The following is a 22,544-nucleotide window of genomic DNA, read 5'->3' as shown; positions in this document are numbered from 1 at the left end:
TTTCTGAAGTGTGATGTTAGCAAAATGGTGGACTAGGAAGCTTCAAGTTCTTGTTTCTCCATAGAAACACTGAAAAAAATATAATCTTATATGTAGAAATCTCACAAAAAAGTGTTACAGCTAATAAATGAATTTAGCAAAGTTGTGTGATACAGAATCAATACATGAAAAATCGTTGCAATTTCTATATTCTAACAATGAAAAATTCAAAAGAAAAGGTTATAATATGATTCCATTTATAATTGCATCAAAAAGAATAAAACTTATGGAAAAACTTAACTGAAGAGGAAAAAGACTTGTATACCAAAAACTACAAAACAGTGCTGAAAGAATTTAAAGACTACAAGAATAAATGGAAACATATCCCATGTTCATGGAATAGAAAACTTAATATTGTTAAGATGACAGTATTACACAAAGTGATCCAAAAATTCAATGCAATCTCTATCAAAATCCTAGCAAGGTTCTTTGCAGAAACAGAAAAACCCATCCTAAAATTCATCTGAAATCTCAAGAGACCTTGAATAGTAAAAACAACATTGGAGAAAAAAAAAAAGAACAAAGTTGTAGGGCTCATATTACTTGATTTAAAAAGTTTGCTACAAAGCTACAGTAATTAAAGCATTTAATTAAAGCAAACAACCCCCCAGACATTTAGACCAAAGAAATACAGAGTCCAGAAACAAACCTTGCATATAAAATCAACTGATTTTTGACAATGCCAAGATCATTCAATGAGAGAAAGTGCAATCTTTTCAATGAATAGTGGTTGGAAAAGTAGATAGTCATATGAAAAAGAATGAAGTTGAACCTTGATCTCCACTATATACAAAAATTAACCAAAATGTATTCAATAATTAAATGTAAAAGCTAAAATGATAAAAATATTAGAAGAAAACATACGGGAAAATCTTCATGACATTAGATTTGGCAATGAATTATTGAACTGAAACCAAAAACAGAGGCAACAAAACAAAAAAGTGATAAATTGGACTCATCAAAACTAAAATTTTTGTATATCAAAGGACACGATCAAGAGAGAGAAGTCAAGCCACAAAATGGGAGAAAATATTTTCAAGTCATATCAGATAAGGGATTAACATCTAGAATATATAAAGAACTTCTATAATTCAACAAAAATGCAAACAACTCATTAAAAAATGACTTAAAGACTGAATAGACTTTCTCCAAAGAAGATCTACAAATGCCAAAACACAATGAAAAGATGCACATTACTAGTCATTAGGGAAATGCAAGTCAAAACCACAATGGAATACCACTATGCACCTACCTATTAGGATAGCTACATTTGTCTTTAATGGAAAATAACAAGTGTTGGAAAGGATGTGCAAAAATTGGAACTCTTGTGCATTGCTGGGGATGTAAAATGGCACAATTACTGTAGGAAGTAGTTCTAGTTCCTCAGAAAACTAAACATACAATTTCCATATGATCCAGGAATTTCACTCATAGGTATATATCTAGAAGAACTGAAAACTAGGGGCTCAGTCAGTTAAGCATCTGACTTCAGTTCTGGTCATGATCTCACAGTTTGTGAGTTCAGGCCCCACATCAGGCTCTCTGCTGTCGGCGCAGAGCCCATTTTCGGATCCTCTGTCCCTCTCCCCTTCTACCCCTCCCTCATTCGTACTCTCTTTTTCTCAAAAAATAAACATTAAAAAAAAAAAGAATTTAAAACAGGGATTCAAACACTTACATGACAATGCTCATTGCAGCTTTTTTACAATAGCCAAAAAGTAGAAATGACCCAGTGTGTCTATTAGAATAATAAACAAAATGTGCTATATACATATAATGGGATATTATTCAACCACAGAAAGAAATGAAATTTTGACACTTGATACAACATGGATGAACCTTGAACACATTATAGTAAGTGAAATAAGACAGATACAAAAGGACAAATACTGTATGATTCCACTTTTATGAGGTACTGAGAACTGGCAAATTCATGGGTTGTTTACCAAGGGCTGGTTTGAGGGGAGAATGGAGAGTTACTGTTAATGGGTAGAGTTTGTGTGTGATTGGGAAGATAGAATTCTTGGATTTCCAGTTTCTAGTATGGTACATAAGAAGCTTAGAAGTTGCCACTCTGTCCTAACCATTAAAATGCTAAACAAACTGAAAAACCGAATACACTTTGTAGATTAGAGAAGTAAGGTCATAAGAGCAAACTGTTGCCTCCAAAACTGGAAAGGCAGGCAAATATGGAGAATGACAACAATGCAGAAATGTCTGTTTGAAACTTGTGGCAAGGTAGGAAAACGTAAATTATAATTGCAAATTCCTGGAGACTGTGTGGACAGGCCTAAGAGACTGAAGATGCATCAAACCAGAGTTAGATATGGCAGGGAATGACAGAATTACAAGTATGATTAACATGCTAAGGGTCCTAATGGAAAGAGCAGACAATATGTATAAACAGACAGATTACATAAGCAGAGAGATTCTCAGAAAGAATTAAAAAGAAATGCTAGAGATTAAAAAAAAATGTAACTGACATGAAGAATGCCTCTGGTGGTCTCATTAGTAAACTGGACACGGCTAGGTAAAGAATCTCAGTCTGACAACAACAGAAAACTTCGAAAACTGAAATTCAATGAGAAAAATGACTGGAAAGAAACCCCAAAACAAAATGTCCAAGAACCATGGGAAAACCACAAAAACTGTAACAGAGATAAAAGAAGAAAGAACAAAAGCATTATTTGAAGCAAAACTGACTGAGAACTGCCCCAAATTAATGTCAGATATCAAATCACAGATCCAAGAAGCTCAGAGAACACTAAGCAGGATAAATGCCCCCAAAACTACACTTATGCATATCATCAAACTTCAGAAAATCATAGATAAAGAAAAAATCTTAAGAGAAGACAGAGGAAAAAAGATATTTTATTTATGGAGGACCAAAGATAAAACATCTCACTTCTCCCCTGAAACCACATAAGTAAGAGAGGAAGTGAAATACTTAAAAGTGCTGAGAGAAAAAAACCACTGACACCTAGAATTCTGTACTCTCTAAAATTATGCTTCAAAAGTAAAGGAGAATAAAGACTTTCTCAAACAAAAATTGAGGGAATTTGTTGCCAGTAGACCTTCCTTACAAGAAATGTGAAAAGAAGTTCTTCAAAGAAGAAAAATCATACAGGTTAGAAATACAGATCTACATAAGAAAAGTACCACGTAATGAATAACTGAAAGGAAAATAAACTTTCATTTTTCTTATTCTTAATTGATCTAATAGATCATGGTTTGTTCCAAGTAATAGGACCAATGTATTTGATTATGTATGCTTATGTATATATGATTATCTGTAAGTAAAATGAATGATAACAATGACACAGGGCTAGAAGGGGAAAATTAGACATATGGTGGTGTTATAAGGTACTTCCAATATCCGTGAAGCTGTATGGTATTATTTGAAAGTGGACTTGGGTTAGCTCTAAATGTATAGTACAAACTCCAGGGCTGTGGCTAAAAGAAGTTAAAAAAGAAAAGAAATATAATTGATATGTTAGCTAAGAAAAGAGAGAAAATGGAATCATTTTATAAAATGCTCAGTTATAACCACAGAAGGCAGAAAAAGTGTGGAATACGAAAACAGAAACAAAGAACAAGGGTAACAAATAGAAGAAAGTAAAAAATTGGGTAAATATTAGTCCAACTATATCAATGATCACTTTAAATGTCAACGGTCTAAGTATATGTTATTAAGAGAGATAGAGTGGATCAAAAAAATAAGATCCATTTTAAAAACTACGACACACCTAGATGAAAAGTAAGGAATACAGAGAAAGATACACCATGATAACACCAATAGAAAGAAAAGTGGAAGTACCTATGTTAATTTCAGACAGAAGAGACTTCAGAGCAAGTAAAGTTATCAGGGATAAAGAGGGACATCATTTACTGATAAGGAGGGTGGTACTCCAAGAAGACATACCCAATCCTTAATGTTTATGCACCTAACAACAGAGTACCAAAATACATTAGGCAAAAAACTGATAGAACTGAAACTAAAAGTAGAAGAATCCACTATTATAGCTGGAGACTTTAATACCCTACTTTCTGAACTGGAGAGATCCAGCAGGCAGAAAATTGGTAAGGATATAGTTGATCTCAACATCTCTATCAATCAACTGGATATAACTGACATTTATAAACTACTTCATCCAACAATAGCAGATTACATATTCTTCCCAGGTTCACATGGAACATTCATTAGATTGATTACATTTGGGCCGTAAAACATACCCTCACAAATTTAAAAGAATAGAAATCATACAATGTCTGTTTTCAGACCACAATGGAATTAAACTAGAAATCAACAGAAAGATAGCTGGAAAACCCCAAAATACTTGGAGATTAAGCAACACACTTTTAAATAACACATAAGTCAAGGTATTCTTAAGAGAAAATTAAAAACATTTTTTATTTTATTTTTTCCTTTTTATAGTTTATTGTCAAATTGGTTTCCATACAACACCCAGTGCTCATCCCAACAAGTGCCTTCCTCCATGCCCATTACCCCCCACTCCCCTACCCCCATCAGCCCTCAGTTTGTTGTCAGTATTCAAGAGTCTCTCATGGTTTGCCTCCTCTCCCCAACTATTTCCCCCCTCCCACTCCCCCATGGTCCTCTGTTAAAAAATATTTTGAACTAAATGAAAATGAAAATGTTCTGGAAATAGATACTTGTGATGACTGTACATTATAAATGTTTATGCTAATGAACTGTACATTTAAATATGGTTAAGATAGGACTTCTGAGAAGATGGTGAAATATAAGTATCCTAAGCTCACCTCATCCCACAGACACACTGAATTAATAGCCACATCAGTGAAACTAACTCTGAAAATGACTCACAGCTTGAAGACTGGCAGAACAGACTTTCCATGGTTAATGGTATGGAGAAGACCACATCAAAAAGGGTAGAAGGAGTAGAAGCGTGGTTGGGAACTCCCCCTCCCAGCATCCTCCCCTCTCCCTGTGAGAAAAATCATAAACAAGAGGGACACTGGAAACATGAAGAAACAAGAGGATCAGACCCCATCCCAGGCACCTCAGGCACCCCAGGCATGGGGATCCCCATGACACTGGCTTTGAAAACCAGTGGGGCTTAACTTTGAGAATTTTTCAATCAATTGGGTTTAACTCTGGGTACTTTAAAACTGAGTTTCTACCCTTAAAGAGCCAGCATAACAAATAACCCAGGAGAGATATAGCACAGAAGCAGCAGTTTGAAAAGCAACTGGGGTAGGGCACCTGCGTGGCTCAGTTGGTTCAGTGACTCTTGATTTTGTCTCAGGTCATGATCTCATGATTCGTGAGACTAAGCCCTGCATCAGGCTCTGCACTGGCAGCATGGAACCTCCCTGGGATTCTCTCTCTGCCCCTCTCCTGGTTATGTGCTCTCTCAAAAATATATAAACATTAAAAAAAAAAAATGAAGGGGCACTTGGGTGGTTCAGTTAGTTAAGCATCCAATTTTGGCTCAGGTCATGATCTCATAGTTCATGGTTTTGAGCCCCACATTGGGCTCTGTGCTGATAGCTCAGAGCCTGAAGCCCACTTCAGAGTCTGTGTCTCCCTCTCTCTGCCCCTCCTCCATTTATGCCCTTGCTCTCTCTCTCTCTCTCTAAAAAATAAACATTAAAAATAAAAATCAACTGGAGTATGAGAAGTAGATTTAATCTATTTACTAATCTCAAAACATGTGTTGGAGAGGCAGAGGAGACCTTTGGAAGAATTTTCTAAGAACAAAAGTGCTGGCTGGCAGACCATTCTTCTCCTGCCTCCCTCCCTGCCTAGACAGCCAGATATTTGTGAGAAGCAGAGTGAACATCCCTAGGTATCTTGTTAGCAGCATGGTTCCTGCTCCAACCAACTGGCCCTACTCCACAGACATTCCTCCACAGTGGCTCCTGCCCTGAAAAACCCGGCTGCAAATAACTCTAGCAGAAACTTGAACTACTCCAAAGTGATTTGTGCCCTGGGGACAGGAGAAGATAACCACACACACCAGTGTACCCACAGTCCTGGCAGCGGAACTTTAGAACTGGCAATGCAAAGGGAGTGCCCTGCTGATCAGTGTGACTGCACCCCCACTCATGTGACTGGGGGCAGGCATCTGGTCTGACTGCTTGCCCTATTCATCAGTGGAAACCTCTAAGGGCAGAACAGGGAGAGAGCCCTGTGGTGCCTGGGTTGAGGACAGGTATCTGGTCTGACTGCTGATAGCACCCACTACAAGCCTGTGATGGCCCAAGACAGGCCCCTTAACAGCACAGGGACCAAACTCCTGCCCAGTATGCCCACAACAGGCAGAGTGGGCCACTGTAGTTGACTGTACTGAATGCAAACACAGCTCAGCCACAACAGTAGGGAGCATGCAGCCCACATAGGAGACACTGCTGAAGTGCCTTGTTCTGGTGAACAGGAGAACATTGTGTTCCAGGGCACCAAAGGGATATCTTCTTCCTAAGAACACTATCAGGAGATGTAGCTGACTTTCCTAAGAAACAAACACAGAAAGTCAGACAAAATGAGGAGACAGAGGAATTATATCCCAAATGAAAGAACAGAATAAAGCCATGGCATAAGAGCTACATGAAACAGAGATAATAGGCCTGATAAAGAATTCAAAGTAATGGTTGTAAAGATACTGGATTTGAGAAAAGAGTAGGGAATCTCAATGAGATCTTCAAGAAGGAGATAGAAAACATAAAAAAGAACCAGTCAGAGATGAAGAACTCTAAATCTATAACTGAGATAAAAAATACACTAGAGGGAATCAATAGCAGATGAGAGGAGGCAGAAGAATGGATCAGTGATTTGGGAAGGCAGGGTAGTGAAAAGCAACCAAACTAAATAGCAAAAAGAAAAAATAATAAAAAATGAGAATAGGTTAAGGGAACTCCACAATATCATCAAGCGTAATAACATTCACATTACAGAGATCCCAGAAGGAGGAAAGAGAGAGAAGTGGGCAGGAAATTTACTTGAAGAAATAAAAGATAAACACTTTCCTAATCTGGGGCAGGTAAAAGGAATCCAGATCCAGGAAGCACAGACCCCCAACAAAATTAACCCAATGAGGTTCACACCAAGACACAGTTATGAAAATGGCAAAACGTAGTGAAAAAGAGGACTTTAAAGGTAGTAAGAAAACAGTTCTATACAAAGGAAACCACATAAGGCCATCAGCTGGTTTTTCAGCAGGAACTTTACAGTCCAGAAGGGAATGTTATGATGTACTCAAAGTACTGAAAGGAAAAAACCTGCAACTAAGAATATTCTACCCAGCAAGATCATCATTCAGAATAGAAGGAGGGGGGGGGGGGGAGAGAGAGAGAGAGAGAGAGAGAGAGAGAGAGAGAATTTCCCAGACAAACAAATTATCACCACTAAACTAGCCTTACAAGAAATGCTAAACAGGATTTTTTGGGTGGAAAGAAAAATCCAAAATAGCTCTAAGAAAATAATGAAAGGAAAAAAATTTCACAAGTAACCACAAATATATATACATAAAAGTAGATTAATCACTTATAAAACCAGTATGGAAGTTAAAACACAAAAGTAGTAAAATCAATTATCTCCATAAAAATCAGTCGAGTGATTCAAAAAATAGAAGTATATAAAGCATGACATCATATACATAAAATGTGGGGTGAAGAGTAGTAATATAGTCAAACATAAGTGACCATCAACTTAATATAGACTGCTATATGCATAAGATGTTATATATGAACCTAATGATAACCACAAATCAAAAATCTACAATAGATACAAAAAAATAAAGAAAAAAAATCAAAGTATAACACTAAAGAGCCATCAAGCTACAAGGTAAGAGAGCAAGAAAAGAAGAAGGAACAGCGGAAGAGCTACAGAAAGAACTGCAAAATAAGTAACAAACAAAATGGCAGTAAATACCTATCAATAAATAGTTTAAATGTAAATTAAATGTAAAGAACTAAATGCTCCAAACAAAAGACAAAGGATGACTGAATGGATAAAAAGCAACACTTCAGACCAAAGGACACATGCAGATTGAAGGGATGAAAAAACATTTGCCATGTAAATGTAAGCAAAAAGAAGGTTGGAGATGCAACACCTATATCAAACAAAATAGGCTTTAAAACAAAGACTGTACCAAGAGACAAAGAAGGACAATATATAATCATACAGGGAACAATCCAACAAGAGTAATAACAATTGTAAATATATATGTACTCAAATACATAAAGCAACTTGTAACAGACATAAAATGCCTTTGAATGACACATTAGACCAGATGGACCTACCAGATATACTCAGACATTATAGAATATATATTCTTTACAAGGGCATATGGAACATTCTCCAGAATAAATCACATTAGACCAAAAACAACACTCAATAAATTAAAAAAAATTTAAATCATATCATACATCTTTTCTGACCACAACTAGAAATCACAAGAAAAAAATGTGGAAAAAACAAAATACACAGAGACTATACACATGCTACTAAACAATAAATGGGTCAACCAAGAAACTAAAGGGGGAAAATCCAAAATATATGGAGGGAAATGAAAACAAAAACACCAATGAATACATCCCAACAACTTTGGGATGTATTAAAAGCTGTTTTAAGAGAGAACCTTATGGCAACACAGGCACACCTCAAAAATAAAAATCTCAAATAAGCAACCTAGCCTTACACCTAAAGAAATCAGAAAAAGAAGAACCAAGAAAACCCAAAGCCAGTAGAAGAAATAATAAGGATTAGAGCAGAACTAAATGAAATACAAACTAAAAAACAACAGAACAGATGAATAAAACCAGGACCTGGTTCTTTGAAAAGATCAACAAAATTGATAACCTTTAACCAAACTCTTAAAAAAAAAAAAAAGGGAGAGAGAAGCCAAATAAATATAATCAGAAGTGAAAGAGGAGAAATAACAACCAACACCACAGATATACAAAAGATTGATTATAAGAGAATATTGGGAAAAGTTATTCCACAAATTGGACAACCTAGAAAGAAATGGATAAATTTCCAGAAACCTAGAACCTTCCAAAATGGATTAAGAAATAGAAACTTTGAGCAGATAAGTTACTAGCAATGAAACTGAAACAGTAATCACAAGGCTCCCAACAAATAAAAGTCTAGAAACAGCCTCACAAGTGAATTCTGCAATATATATAAAAAGGAGTTAAGATCTATTCTTCTCAATGGGGTACCCAGGTGGCTTAGTCAGTTGAGCACCTGCTTCAGGTCACGATCACACGGTTTTTGAGTTCGAGCCCCACATTAGGCTCACTGCTGTCAGCCTGTCAGCGAAGGGTCTGCTTCAGATTCTCTGTATCCCTCACTCTGCCCCTCTCCACTTGCACTCTCCCTGCCCCGCCCCCCCCACAAAGATCTATTCTTCTCAAACTACTCTAAAAAACAGAAGAGGAAGGAAAGTCTCCAAATTCATTCTATAAGACTAACATTATCCGGATACAAAAACCAAATACAGACCCTACAAAAACAAACAAAATCATAACACTATAGGCAGTATCTGATGAAAAATCTGCAATAAAATATTCGCAAACTGAATCCAACAATGCATTAAGAAAATCATCCACCATAATCAAGTGGGATTTACTCCTGGGATGCAAGGGTGGTTTAATGCCTATAAACTAATCAACATGGTAATCAGATTAACAACAACAAAAGAAACAATAAAAACCATATGATCATCTCAAGAGCTGCAGAAAAAGCATTTAACAAAGTGCAACATCCATTCATGGTAAAATCTTTCAAAAAAGTAGGTTTAGAGGGAACATATCTCAACATAATAAAGGCTACAGATGAAAAATCCACAGCTAACTTCATATTCAATGGTGAAAAACTCAGAGCTTTTCCTCTAAAACAAAGATGTCAGCTCTCACCACTTCTATTCAACATAGTACTAGAAGTACTAGTCACAGCAATCAGACAAGGAAAGTAAATAAAAGTCATCCAAATGTATAAGGAAGAAGTAAACCTGTCAATAAGTGCAAATGACATTATACTATAAACAGAAAACTCTAAAGAGTCCATCAAAAAACTACAGGAACTGATAGATAAATTCAGTAAAATTGCAAGATACAAAGTCAATATAGAGAAATCAGTTGCATTTCTTTATACTAATAGAGAAGGAAAGAGAAATGGAGAAAAAAATACCATTTACAATTGTACCAAAAGGAATAAAATGCCTAGGAATAAACTGCACTCCTGAAATGATAAAATATTGATTAAGGAAACCAAAGATGACACAAATGGAAAGATATTCCATGCTCATGAATGGAAAAAGTATTTTATTTTATTTTTTTATTTTTTTCCACATATTTTATTGTCAAATTGTTTTCCATACAACACCCAGTGCTCTTCCCCATAAGTGCCCTCCACCATCACCACCACCTCTTTTCTCCCCTTCCCCTTCCCCTTCAACTCTCAGTTCATTTTCAGCATTCAACAGTCTCTCAAATTTTACACCCCTGTCTCTCCCCAACTCTCTCTCCCTCCTCTGCAAAAGCAGTATTTTAAAATGTTCATACTTCCCAGACCAATCTATGTATTCAATAACACCCTTATCAAAATACCAACAGCAATATTTATGAAACTACAATAATCCTAAAATTTATATGGAAGATGAAAGATCCTGAAGAGCCAAAGCAATCTTGAGAAACAACAAAGCTGGAGGTATCATAATCCTAGATTTCAAGATACACTACAAAACTTTAGTAATTGAAGCAGTGTGGTACTGGTACAAAAATAGACACATAGATGAATGGAAGAGTACAGAGAGGCTAGAAATAAATCAATGCTTATATGCTCAATTAATCTATGACAAAGGAGGTAAAAATATACACTGGGGGGAAAGGACAGTCCTTCAACAAATAGTACTGGGAAAACCAGACAGCTACATGCAAAAGAATGAAACTGGCCCACTTTCCTACACCATACACCAAAAAACCCTCTCAAAATGGATTAAAGCTCCAAATATGAGACATGAAACCATAAAAGTCCTAGAAGAAAACACAGACATTAATTTCTTTGACACCAGTCATAGAAACATTTTTGTAGCTATGCCTTCTCAGACAAGGAAAACAGAAGCAAAATTAAACTACTGGGACTACACCAAAATAAAAAGCATTTGCACAGTGAAGAAAATCATCAACAAAAAGACAAGGCAGCCTACAGAATTAGAGCAGACATCTGCAAATAATATATCTGATAAGGACTTAATACAGAATCTAAAAAAATATAGAACTTATGCAACCTAACACCAAAATATTAATCTGATTAAAAATGGGCAGAGGACCTTGAATAGACATTTTTCTAAAGAAGACACACAGATGGCCAACAGACACATGAAAAGATGTTCAACATCATCAGGAAAAGAAAAATCAAAACCATAATGAGATACCACTTTACACCAGTCTGAATGGCTAGAATAAAAAACAAAACAAAAAAATTGCCATGAAATAGTATCAGCAAGGATGTGGAGAAACAGGACCCCTTGTGCACTGTTGGTGGAAATGCAAATTGGTGCAGCCACTGGGGAAAACAGTTTGGAAAACAGAATTACCATATGACCCAGTAATTCCACTACTGGGTATTTACTCAAAGAAAACAAAACACTAATTTGAAATGATCTATGTACCTCTATGTTTACTGCAGCAGCACTTATAAAAGCCAAGATATAGAAGCAATCCAAGTATCCAACCATTGTTGAATGGATAGTGCTCGCTTCAAGATGAATGGATAAAGAAAATGTGGTAATATATATACATTACAATAACACTCATCCATTTAAAAAAATGAGATCTTGTCATTAGTGACAATTTGGATGGACCTAGAGGATACATAATGCTAAGTGAAACGTCAATCAGAGAAAGACAAATGCCATATGATTACATTCATGTGTGGAACATAAGAAACAGAACAAATTAACAAAGAAAAAAAGAGAAAATCACACTCTTAAATACAGAGAAAAACAATGTTGGTTGCCAGAGAGGAGAAGGGTGGAGTACACTTAGCAATAATAATGAGCACTGAGTAATGATTAGGACTGTTGAATCATTATACTGAACACCTAACACTAATATGATACTGTATGTGAATTATACCTCAGTGAAAAAGAAATTTCCAAACCCTAAATATATTAAATAAAAAAATTTTTTAAAGGTTAAAATGATCGATTATATATTTTTTACCACAATATAAAGAACTTTCTATAAGTGTAGATGAAACAAACTCTTAGTGTTCAATGTTTAATCTCTTGAACTTTTCTAATAAATCCAGCACTTACAAATTTTACCATTTAACAATATAGTTTTAATTAAAACTCAACCATTTAACAATTTTTAAATGGTATAATCCTCTCCAAAATTAATTTTTTATGATAATGAATCATTAAGCATCCATTTCAGAAACTTCTGAAGTAATTAAGGATAACCCCTTGTGACTGTTTTGAAGAAATTTTACTTATTTGACATTTCTACAAAGGTCACAGGAATAAAATTTTAAGTACCACATAATTATCCTGTTAAATATAGTGAAGTAAAAATATCCTGACATACTTTTCTTTAAAAAATAAGTTTTTTTTAACAAAAAATGATGTACTTTGTTCTGTTCTTGTGTTTGCAATTTAAGATACTATGAATTTTAAACTTTAGAAGTTGTAGATGGAGCCATGAAAATGATAATGATAAATATAAGTCATGGCCAAGTTCTTAATGATTAAAATTATCTTTTTGCACTACACTCATAATCATCTCTAGGTGTAGCTTATTTTCATAGAGATTTAAAATGAGTTGATGGAACAAAGTGCTTAATTAAGGTTTTAATGAAGTTTTACTTCAATCCAACTGTTTACCATCTTCTTGTCAGTATTCATGGTTCATTTTTTACTTCTAAAAACCATAGGACAAGAAATTCTATAGCAAACCTGTTACTGAATACACTTTCCTACATTTATCAATTACCTCCACCATTACTAATCATTGCAATCTAATTAGCAACCATATATTAGTTTTATCAACCATTACTCATTTAGTAGGCAATTTCCAATATTATTCTAAATGGTAAACAAAAGGCATCAAGGGTATTAAATCAATCTTACCAAATATTTGAGAGGAGTTCTTAAGGTCCTTTATAAGAGTGTGAGAATGATAATTTTCATAGTCTATTAATAAAGTATAAAGAGTTTTGATATTAGGCAGAAGAGTATCAAGTAAAATGACTAATGATACTAAATTAGCAGTTTTAATAAATTGAGGAAGGAGGAGGAAGAGGAGAAGGTAAAGAAAACAAATGGACAAGGTTTTACTCTTAAAAATATTTCTTCCTAGTAGTGCGATTGCTGGGTCGTATTTGGCAATGAGAAAGAATGAAATCATGCCATTTGCAGCAACGAGGATGGAACTGGAAGGTATTATGCTGAATAAAACACGTCAGAGAAAGACAGATACCAATCATAGGTTTTCATTCGTATGTGGATCTTGAGAAACTTAACAGAAGGCCATGGGGGAAGGGAAGAGGGAAAAAGTTACAAACAGAGAGGGAGGGAGGCAAACTGTAAGAGACTCTTAAACACAAAGAACAAACAGGATTGATGGGGACTGGGGAGAGGGGAAAACGGGTGATGGGCATTGAGGAGGGCACTTGTTGCGATGAGCACTGAGTATTGTATGTAAGTGACGAACCATGGGAATCTGCCAAGAGCACACTTTACACACACACTGTATGTTAGCCAATTTGACAGTACATTATATTAAAAAAAAAATTTCTCCCTAAGAAAACCAAACATTGATTGAATACATACAATTGTACCAGAACAACTCTTGAATGCCAGTGCCAGCTACAGAAAAATGGTAATGTAGGCTTTAAAAGATGTGGGCCATCAAAACCCTTCCACCATATCTCTCATAAACTAAGGTAGTAAAATGTTTTTCATTTATTAAGGCTTAACTTATTTTATCTGCTCTATTAGTTTCAGTAAAAATTTATGATAATGTTATATTTTAAGTACTTTTATTATTTTAAGTACATAATAACTTATGTATATTTTCTGTTCTCTTTCAATCAATATAAAAGCTCTATCTATCCATGTATGAAGAGAGTTGAAATACAATTTCACCAATTTGAACATATAAAGAAGTTTTTAATTTGTCATATCCCCACTTTCTTGAAGACAAATCCTTTGTTAAGGCAGTTAACCTTCAATGTTATCCTTAAAGATAGCATTTGCTCTACAACAATCCTGTTTCTGAAGACAGCATTAGGTGAACAGTGTGGAGTACGCAGACACAGTGCTCAATCAGTTAGATTGCTTACATATTTTATACATTTATTTTCTTAACTACTAGGATTTTAACTCAATGTGTTTTCTCAGCACTTACTTTTTTGGTCAAAGAGTCATCAGTATCAGAAGGCATTCTTGTTGATACATGAAATATTACTTCTACTGTAGAGGTAGCAAAATATGGTGTGGTCAATCCAGTGCTTTTGTTTTTTTGTAGTCCTCCCATGAAACCACAGTGGTTTGTAAGATTGACCTGGGAACAATGAAGAGACACATAATGTTAATCAACTAAACAAAACTTAAGAACTTATTATGGAAAAAGACTCAAATTTCTCAATTTGCAAAAATATGAAGAACAAAGTCTTTTGCATGTTCTCAACCAAGGCTTGATCCAGAATTATTAGTTGGAGCTGTTCTGTTCACACTGGTACGTTTTTGTAGGTATTTGAGGATCCCTAATTAGTAGGAGTTAATTAGGAAAGAAATAAACTGCTGTGCACTATGCATCTTTTGTTAGGCTACTAGGTGTTAATGCTTAATTGTAAAGGCTATAGGAGGACACCAAGGCCAGAGAGAAAAATCAAGGGGCAAAAATCAAGACTGGAAAGTTAAAACAATAATGTCACTTTGATAAGACGATTAATTAGGTATGTCATATTCACTAAGTATAACTGGCTTCTTAATTATTAGTACCTATCACACAGCTCAGAAAATACAAAAATGCAGAACTTAACTACACTTCTCAAGCATTACAAGAACTACAAATTAATCAGTGCAGATTTTTACACATATTTTTTCCTGAGTATAAACAAAAGGCATGCTAATATCAGGGTCACTGCATTGAGTGATATTCCCGGGACTTGTGTGATACATAAAGCCAGCAACTTGTCTTATCTTGTTGAAAATTAAAGAAATACTAGAAAGAAAAAAAACACAAAAGAAAAAAGAAACTTAAACACTGTTTGCATCTCTCCACTTAGAGAAACCACTTTATACATGTTTTTAAAAATAAATCTGAAATATAGATGGAACTAGAGAGTATAATGCTAAGTAAAATAAGTCAGTCAGCAAATACCTTATGATTTCACTCATACGTGGAATTTAAAACAACAGGTGAGCAAAGAAAAAAAAAGAAACAAATGAAAAAAGCAGACTCTCAAATACAGAAAACTGGTGGTTGCCACAAGGAAGGGGGTGAGGGTGTGGGTGAAATAAATAGAGAATTGAGTATATTTATTGTGATGAGCACTGAGTAATATACAGAATTACTGAATCATTATACTGTACACCTGAAAGTAATAAAACACTGTATGTTAATTATACTTCAATAAAAAATTAAAATTTAAAAAATCTTGAGTGTATTATATATAAGGTGTATTATAAAATCCAATCTTTGCACCATATGAACTAGACATGGATTAGCTATCAATATCAGTTACAATGGCTGTACATATTAATAACAAATTAGTTTTTACAAAATTACTACAATCACTTATAAAATTATTTTTTTGGCTCAGTAATACATTCATATAATTAAAAATACAAAAATATACCAAAATTCTTCCTTTGATATCTTTTGGCTATAGCTACTCAGTTCCCCTTCCAGAAAGCAATTTCTTAAATATCCTCCCAAAAATGTTCTATGTATATACAATTAAAAATTTTTTTAATGTTTTATTTTTTTGATACAGAGAGAGACAGAGCATGAGAGGGAGAGGGGCAGAGAGGGAAGGAGACACAGAACCGGAAGCAGGCTCCGGGCTCTGAGCTAGCTGTCAACAGAGCCTGACACAGGGCTCGAACCCACGAACATGAGATCTGACCTGAGCTGAAGTCGGAGGCTTAACCAACTGGGCCACCCAGGCGCCCCTCTGTGTATACAATTAAATTCTCATAACATATGTGTGTATATACAGACACACACACACACACACACAACCTAATGTCTGCATCTTGCTTTTTTTTTTTTTTGCACTTAAAATACCTTGAAAAGTACTCATGAGTAAGTAAAGAGCTTGCTCATTTATTTTGTTTTCATGATTTCACAGAAGTTTATTTTCTTGATGTACAATAATTCAATTAGTCCCCTACTTGAAGGATATTTAGACTGTTTCCAATCTTTGGTACTATAGTCAATGCTGCAGTGACTCAGAATAGATGTCATGTTGCATTTGTGAAAGCAGATCTGTAGGATAAATAATTAAAAGTGAACTATAAGTCAAAGGGCATGTGCACTTCTAATTTTGAAGGTCACTGCCAAATAGCTCTCTACAGATGTCACCAACAGTTACATACCAGTACCTGTTTCCCTCATGGCCTCTCAAATATATTATCAAACTTTATGATCTTTGTTAATTATGATAGGTGAAAAATAGTATCTAAGTGTGGATCTTTTGCTTTGTTTTAGTGAAAAGGTTATTTATTTTCAGGTCAATTCTCTGATTATGTCATGGAGAAAAAGTCTCATTTTAGTGTTCCCTGATCTAAATCCTTCTGTAATACCTGATGGTCTCTATGTTTTTAATTAAAAATTTTATCTAGAGGTAACTGTAGATCACAGGAAGTTTTAAAAAATAATAAATAGAGATCCTGTGGGTCCTGTACACAGATTCACCCAGTGCAAAACTATATTAGAACCAGGATACTGGCATTGATATGATTAAGAAACACAACATTTATAGTATAAGGATCCTTACTTCCTTCTTAACCTATCCCCACAAACCCTGGCAATCAGTAACCTGTTTTTCACTACTAAAACGATCATTTTAAGAATGTTGTATAGGGGAACCTGGGTGGCTCAGTCGGTTAAATGTCCGACTTCAGCTCCTGTCATGATCTCCCAGTCTGTGAATTTGAGCCCAGCATCGGGCTCAGCTAAGAGTCTGAAGTCTGCTTCAGATTCTATGTCTCTCTCTCCCTCTGCCCCTCCTTCGGCTGACAATCTGTCTCTCTTTGAAAAATAAATAAACATTAAAAAAATTAAAAAGAATGTTGTAGAAACAGAATTATACAGTATGTAATCTTTCAAGTATTTGGAGATTTTTCCTGTTATCTTTCTGTTAAGGATTTAAAATTTTATTCCACTGTGGTTAGAGAACACACTGAGTGATTTCAATGTTTTTAAGTTTGTTGAACTTTACTTTTTTTTTTTAATCTCAGTGTATCTATCTTGGTATATGTTCCACGGACACTTGAAAAGAATCTGTATTCTGATGATCTTGGGTAGAGTGTTCTAGAAATGCCAGTTAGGTCCTGTTGGTTGCTGGTGTTGTTGAGTTATTCTATTTACTTGCTGATTTTATGTCTAGCTTTTAATCTCAGTTGTTGAGAGAGGGATAAAGTCTCCATCGATAATTGTGGATTTGTTCATTTCCTTTTTCAGTTCTATTCAGCTGTTCTTCATATATTTTGCAGTTTTGTTTTATGTTGCACACACACTGTCGTCTTGGAGGAATGACCATTTCATCATTATTACGTTCCCTGGTCTCTGGTAATTCCCTTTGCTCTGAAGTTTCCCTTAGCTAATACCAATGTAGCCACTCTGGCTTTTCTTTGATTAATGTTTGCATTAACTTTTCCATCCTTTTACAGCCTATACTGTAATATTGAAGTGAATGTCTTTTATGTAGCAGGTAGGTGGGTTTTAATGCACTCTGCCAATTTTTATTTGGTATTTTTAGACCATTTATATTTCATGTAATGAATGATACGTTATGGTTTAAACCTGCCATTTTATTTTTGTTTTCTGTTTATTTTGATATTTGTTTTATTTTAATGTCTCCTATGGATTAAACATTTCCTAGAATTCCATTTTTATTTATCTATCATTTTTAGTGTAATTTTTGTATATATTTTTTAGTAGTTGCTCTTGGTATTAGACTATATATATATATATATATATATATATATTATATAACTTAACCACCGTCTACTGATGTTGTCACTTTACTAGTTTGAGTGAAATACAGAAACCCTGTATTTCACTTGTTTGTAATATAAGTTATACAATTCTAGATACTATATAATTCTAAAATAAGCTAGAAAGCAAAAGAAAACCACTGCTCCCAAATAAAAATACAATGATATTTGGCATAATTTAAAAATACCTCCCAATTGGGGTGCTTAGGAGGCTCAGTCGGTTCAGCATCTGACTCTGGATTGCAGCTCAGGTCATGATCTCATGGTTCCTGAGTTTGAACACTGACAGCACGGAAACTGCTTGGGATTCTCTCTCTCTCTGTCCCTCCTCCATTTGCGATCTCTCTCAAAACTAAATAAACATTTAAAAAAGGAATGAAAACAATACCTCCCAACCAAGACCAGCTACAAAATCTTCATAGGCTTGACTTCCACCTGTATTGGTGAGAATGGAATGTTTGTCTTCTTGTCCTTCAGCAACATAAAATACTGCGATCTTGTGGGTCTCTCGACTGTAAAACAAAAAATTATACCATTCATTTAATCATTAATTTATCTATTTATTTATCCAATAATTAAGCTCAATGACAAAGTATGTGGCAATAAAAAGATGAAAATAAATTAAGTCTTATAACCTACAGAGGAAGTTATGTAATTATAAATAAAAAATTAGCAAAGTTATAAACTTTGGTAGTGGAACAAAAGAAAGGTAGGATTACTTCTGACTGAAGAAACAGACACTTAAAGGAAAGAGTAATATTGAGTTTGGTGAAGGCAGGTGAGACTGACTAATGAAGAGGAGAAAGAGTATCAGGAAAGATATGCATGAATGTATGAAGCACCTAAAGAGTTATCTATTGTACAATGTGGATGAATTGCAGAGTTAAATGGATGTGTTTTCGAAATAAATTAAGTAGCAGTAGAGAGATGAGTGAGAAATTACCCATTTCTTCAAAGTACAAAATAAGAAATTTATACACAAATATTATTGAACTATATAGAATAACTCACAAGGTCTTAGACATTGTTTAAGGTCTCCCTCAAATTAAAAATCATAAAAACAAATTTCTTGCATGACACTTGGCTTTCCAAGTTAACTAGGGCACACTACATTTGGTCTAGGGTGATTTAACAGAGCATGGGTTAACAACTTTACGATCAGAGGTAATGTTTTTACTTCTATAGTATGTAGGAATTAAAAAGGAAGCAAACAAACCATATCCAACAATAGCACTTAAGTAGAAAAGGTCAGTCAGACAACTAGATTTTCCTGCACATTCTGAGGAAGCTATAAGGTCATGACTATAGGTTTCAACATCAGCAACTTAAATGAAGATATTTTAGCTGCTTTCACTGATGCCACTTAGGCAACTTTCAGTGTATTTAGTGTATTGTTAGGATAATCTAACCCAAGGAATAAAATATAATTTTAAGGGCTAGGGGGATGGCTTCCAGAATTATAGAATAAGCATCTCAGTGAACCCTTTCTCAGGCAAAATAATAATCTAAGTGGTGAAAATGATTTTTAAAAAATAACTTAAAGTCTCTGGATATTGTTTTAAGGGCACATAGCAAATGGTAAAATATACATTCAAGAAAATCTACCAAATCTGGTAAGAACAGAGTGAGTCTTTGGCATCTGAGACATAACCGCTCCCTTATGCTACCCCTTTACTTCCACATTACAGCTTTTTACTCAGGCCAAGATAAGGTTTCCTTCTCCTCTCCAGTTCTCAGACTGGGAATATATTGGTTTCACCCTGGGAGAAGCAGTCTCCCCAGCTCCATGATGCATAAACTCTATTCCAGGCAGCTATGGCCTCTCTTACAACAGAAGCTCTAGGTGCAAAAGGCTGAGTCTGTCCCAATTTTCTCTACCCTAGCTTATCAGGATAGATGTTTCACATTGATAGGGGAAAGGTAGGAAGAACTGCCAAATCCCTCCCCACGTGTCCACTTGTAGGAAGAGGGTATTACTCTAGGAAAAGTTGGTCCTTGACCCCAGCTCAGGTAGAATACAGTGGCAGTGCAATGCCGCTGCATGTGTTCTGATCAGGTGAAGGGCAGATCAAAAGGACAAAGAGCTCAGTAGCAGCTCTGCCTGAGAGGAACGACTTCATTTTGAAACAAAACTCCATGCCCACAGGTATTGTCAAAAACAAGAAAATGCATGGTAAAAAAAAAGCAATTAAGAGAAGGAAGCACCTCCAGACACAAGTGAAAGAGCAGAGCACAAACAGAAAGAGAAGTAGGAAGAGACAGCCAAGAACCCTCTAGGGAACACACTCAAGTCTAGGGGTCAAGAAATCTGTGTACATGTACTACCTTGCACCCACACAAGATGCAGGACACATAGGAAAACATTCCCCAACCCACACCGACTTACCAACACAAGGTAAAGCCTCAGGATACTCTACTAAAACTCAGGGTCAACTCCTAGGAAGCCACAACTTAAAAACAACATCCACTCAACCATGGCAGTCCAGAAGACTCTGCATATCCAAAGTTGTACTCTCTTTGGAGCAACCAGAGAGCAAAACCTCCAAGCTACTGGTCTCTGGCTGACCATGGAATAAAAAAATACAAACACTCTGACTATGATAGCAACCTCTAAGCCACAAAAACATCCACAGTAAACAATAAAGTCTAACTGGTTAAGGGGGCCAAAGTGCAAACTTAAATAATAGGTTATGTTAACCTGTGGTAGCCCTGCTAAAAGATAAAAAACATCTTAAAATTTTTGAGCAGGGAGATCTGAGGCTGCACATTGTGGGGAAACAGACTTTGCAGGATTAGTTTAGCCACATCACTAGAAAATAAACAAATGATAAAGTAAACAACCACCACTACCAATGCACTTTTGATTCAAAGACACAAATAATGTTGAAAGTAAAATAAATGGAAAAAGATACCATGCAAACAAGTAACCAAGAAATCTGGAGTGACTATAGTTAATATCAGACTTTAAAACAAAAAAAATACTAGTGATAAAGAGACATTTCATAATGTTAAAAGGTCAACCTTTTAAGAAGATATGAAAATTAAAAACATACATGTACTCAACACAGAGCTTCAAAGTAAATAAAGCAAAAGCAGAATTGGAGGCAGAAACAGACATTTCTATAATTATAATTGAAGGCTTCAATACCCTACTTTCAATATTAACAAAGGAGAGAGAATCAACAGGGAAATAGAAGACCTGAATAACACTATAAACCAACCAGACCTAAAAAGACATGTAGAGAACACTTCACAAAACAGCAGCAGCAAACACATTCTTCTCAAGAATACAAGAACATCCTTCAGGAAGGATCATTTGGTAGGTCATAAAGCCTCAATAATTCTGAAAAACCTGAAATTATGCCAAGTATATTTTCTAATCACAATGGAATGAAATTAGAAATTAATAAAGGGAAAAAAACTTTGGGAATTTCACATATATGTAGAAATAAAACAATGTACTAAATAACTGAAAGAGTAAATGTCAAGGGAAATAAGAAAACACTTAGAGATAATGAAAATGAAAACATAACATACCAAAAGTGAGGGCATACAGGTAAAGCAATGCTCACTGATAAATTTACAGATGTAAATGTCTATATTAAAATAAGATGGGGTGTATGGGTGGCTCAGTTGGTTAAGCATCTGACTCTTGATTTCGGCTCAGGTCATGATCTCAGGGTTCGTGAATTCAAGCCCCATGTGGGGCTCTGTGCTGATAGTATAAAGCCTGCTTTGGATTCTCTCTCTAGCTCTCTCTCTGACCCTTCCCTGCTCATGCTCTCTCAATCTCTCCTCAAAATAAATAAATAAACTTAAAAGAGAAAGATGAAAAGATCTTATATCTATAAACGTTCCACCTTAAGAAACTGGAAAAAGAGCAACTAAAATCAAAGCAAGCAGAAGAAGAAATAAAAAAGACTAGAGTGGAAATAAAATGAAATAGAACAGAAAAACAACAGAGAAAAATCAATGAAGCCAAATTGGTTCTTTGAGATGATAAACAAAATTGAACCTTATAGCTAGAATGAACAAGAAAAAAAAGAAGAATCAAATTACTAACATCAGAAACTAAAGAAGAGATATCATTATATACATTACAGAAGTCAAAAGGATTATAAGGGAAAACTATGAACAACTATACGCCAACAAATTAGATAACTTAGATTAAATGGAAAAATACCTAGAGAGACACAAATTACTAAATCCAGCCCAAGAGGAAATAGAACACTTGAATGGATCAATAACAAAGAGACTGAATTAGTAATATGACTGCAAAGAAATAAA

The 22,544-nt window shown here is 35.0% G+C and overlaps 1 protein-coding gene across 4 annotated transcripts in view; it reads right to left on the bottom strand.

The window, feature by feature from the left end:
- The window catches only part of RALGAPA1 (Ral GTPase activating protein catalytic alpha subunit 1), a 262,207-nt gene that overhangs the window by 43,579 nt on the left and 196,084 nt on the right, over window positions 1-22,544 (bottom strand). For all 4 annotated transcript variants that reach the window (XM_029952940.1, XM_029952941.1, XM_029952942.1 and 1 more), the window contains 2 exons: window positions 18,646-18,769; window positions 14,437-14,592 (listed from right to left, as the gene is read on the bottom strand). In XM_029952940.1, coding sequence (XP_029808800.1) covers window positions 14,437-14,592; window positions 18,646-18,769 — 280 coding nt within the window. The remainder of the gene's footprint in view (window positions 1-14,436; window positions 14,593-18,645; window positions 18,770-22,544) is intronic.

This window comes from Suricata suricatta, chromosome 9, assembly GCF_006229205.1.
Source record: "Suricata suricatta isolate VVHF042 chromosome 9, meerkat_22Aug2017_6uvM2_HiC, whole genome shotgun sequence".
NCBI lineage: Eukaryota > Metazoa > Chordata > Mammalia > Carnivora > Herpestidae > Suricata > Suricata suricatta.
This window is presented reverse-complemented; position numbering and strand designations above follow the sequence as displayed.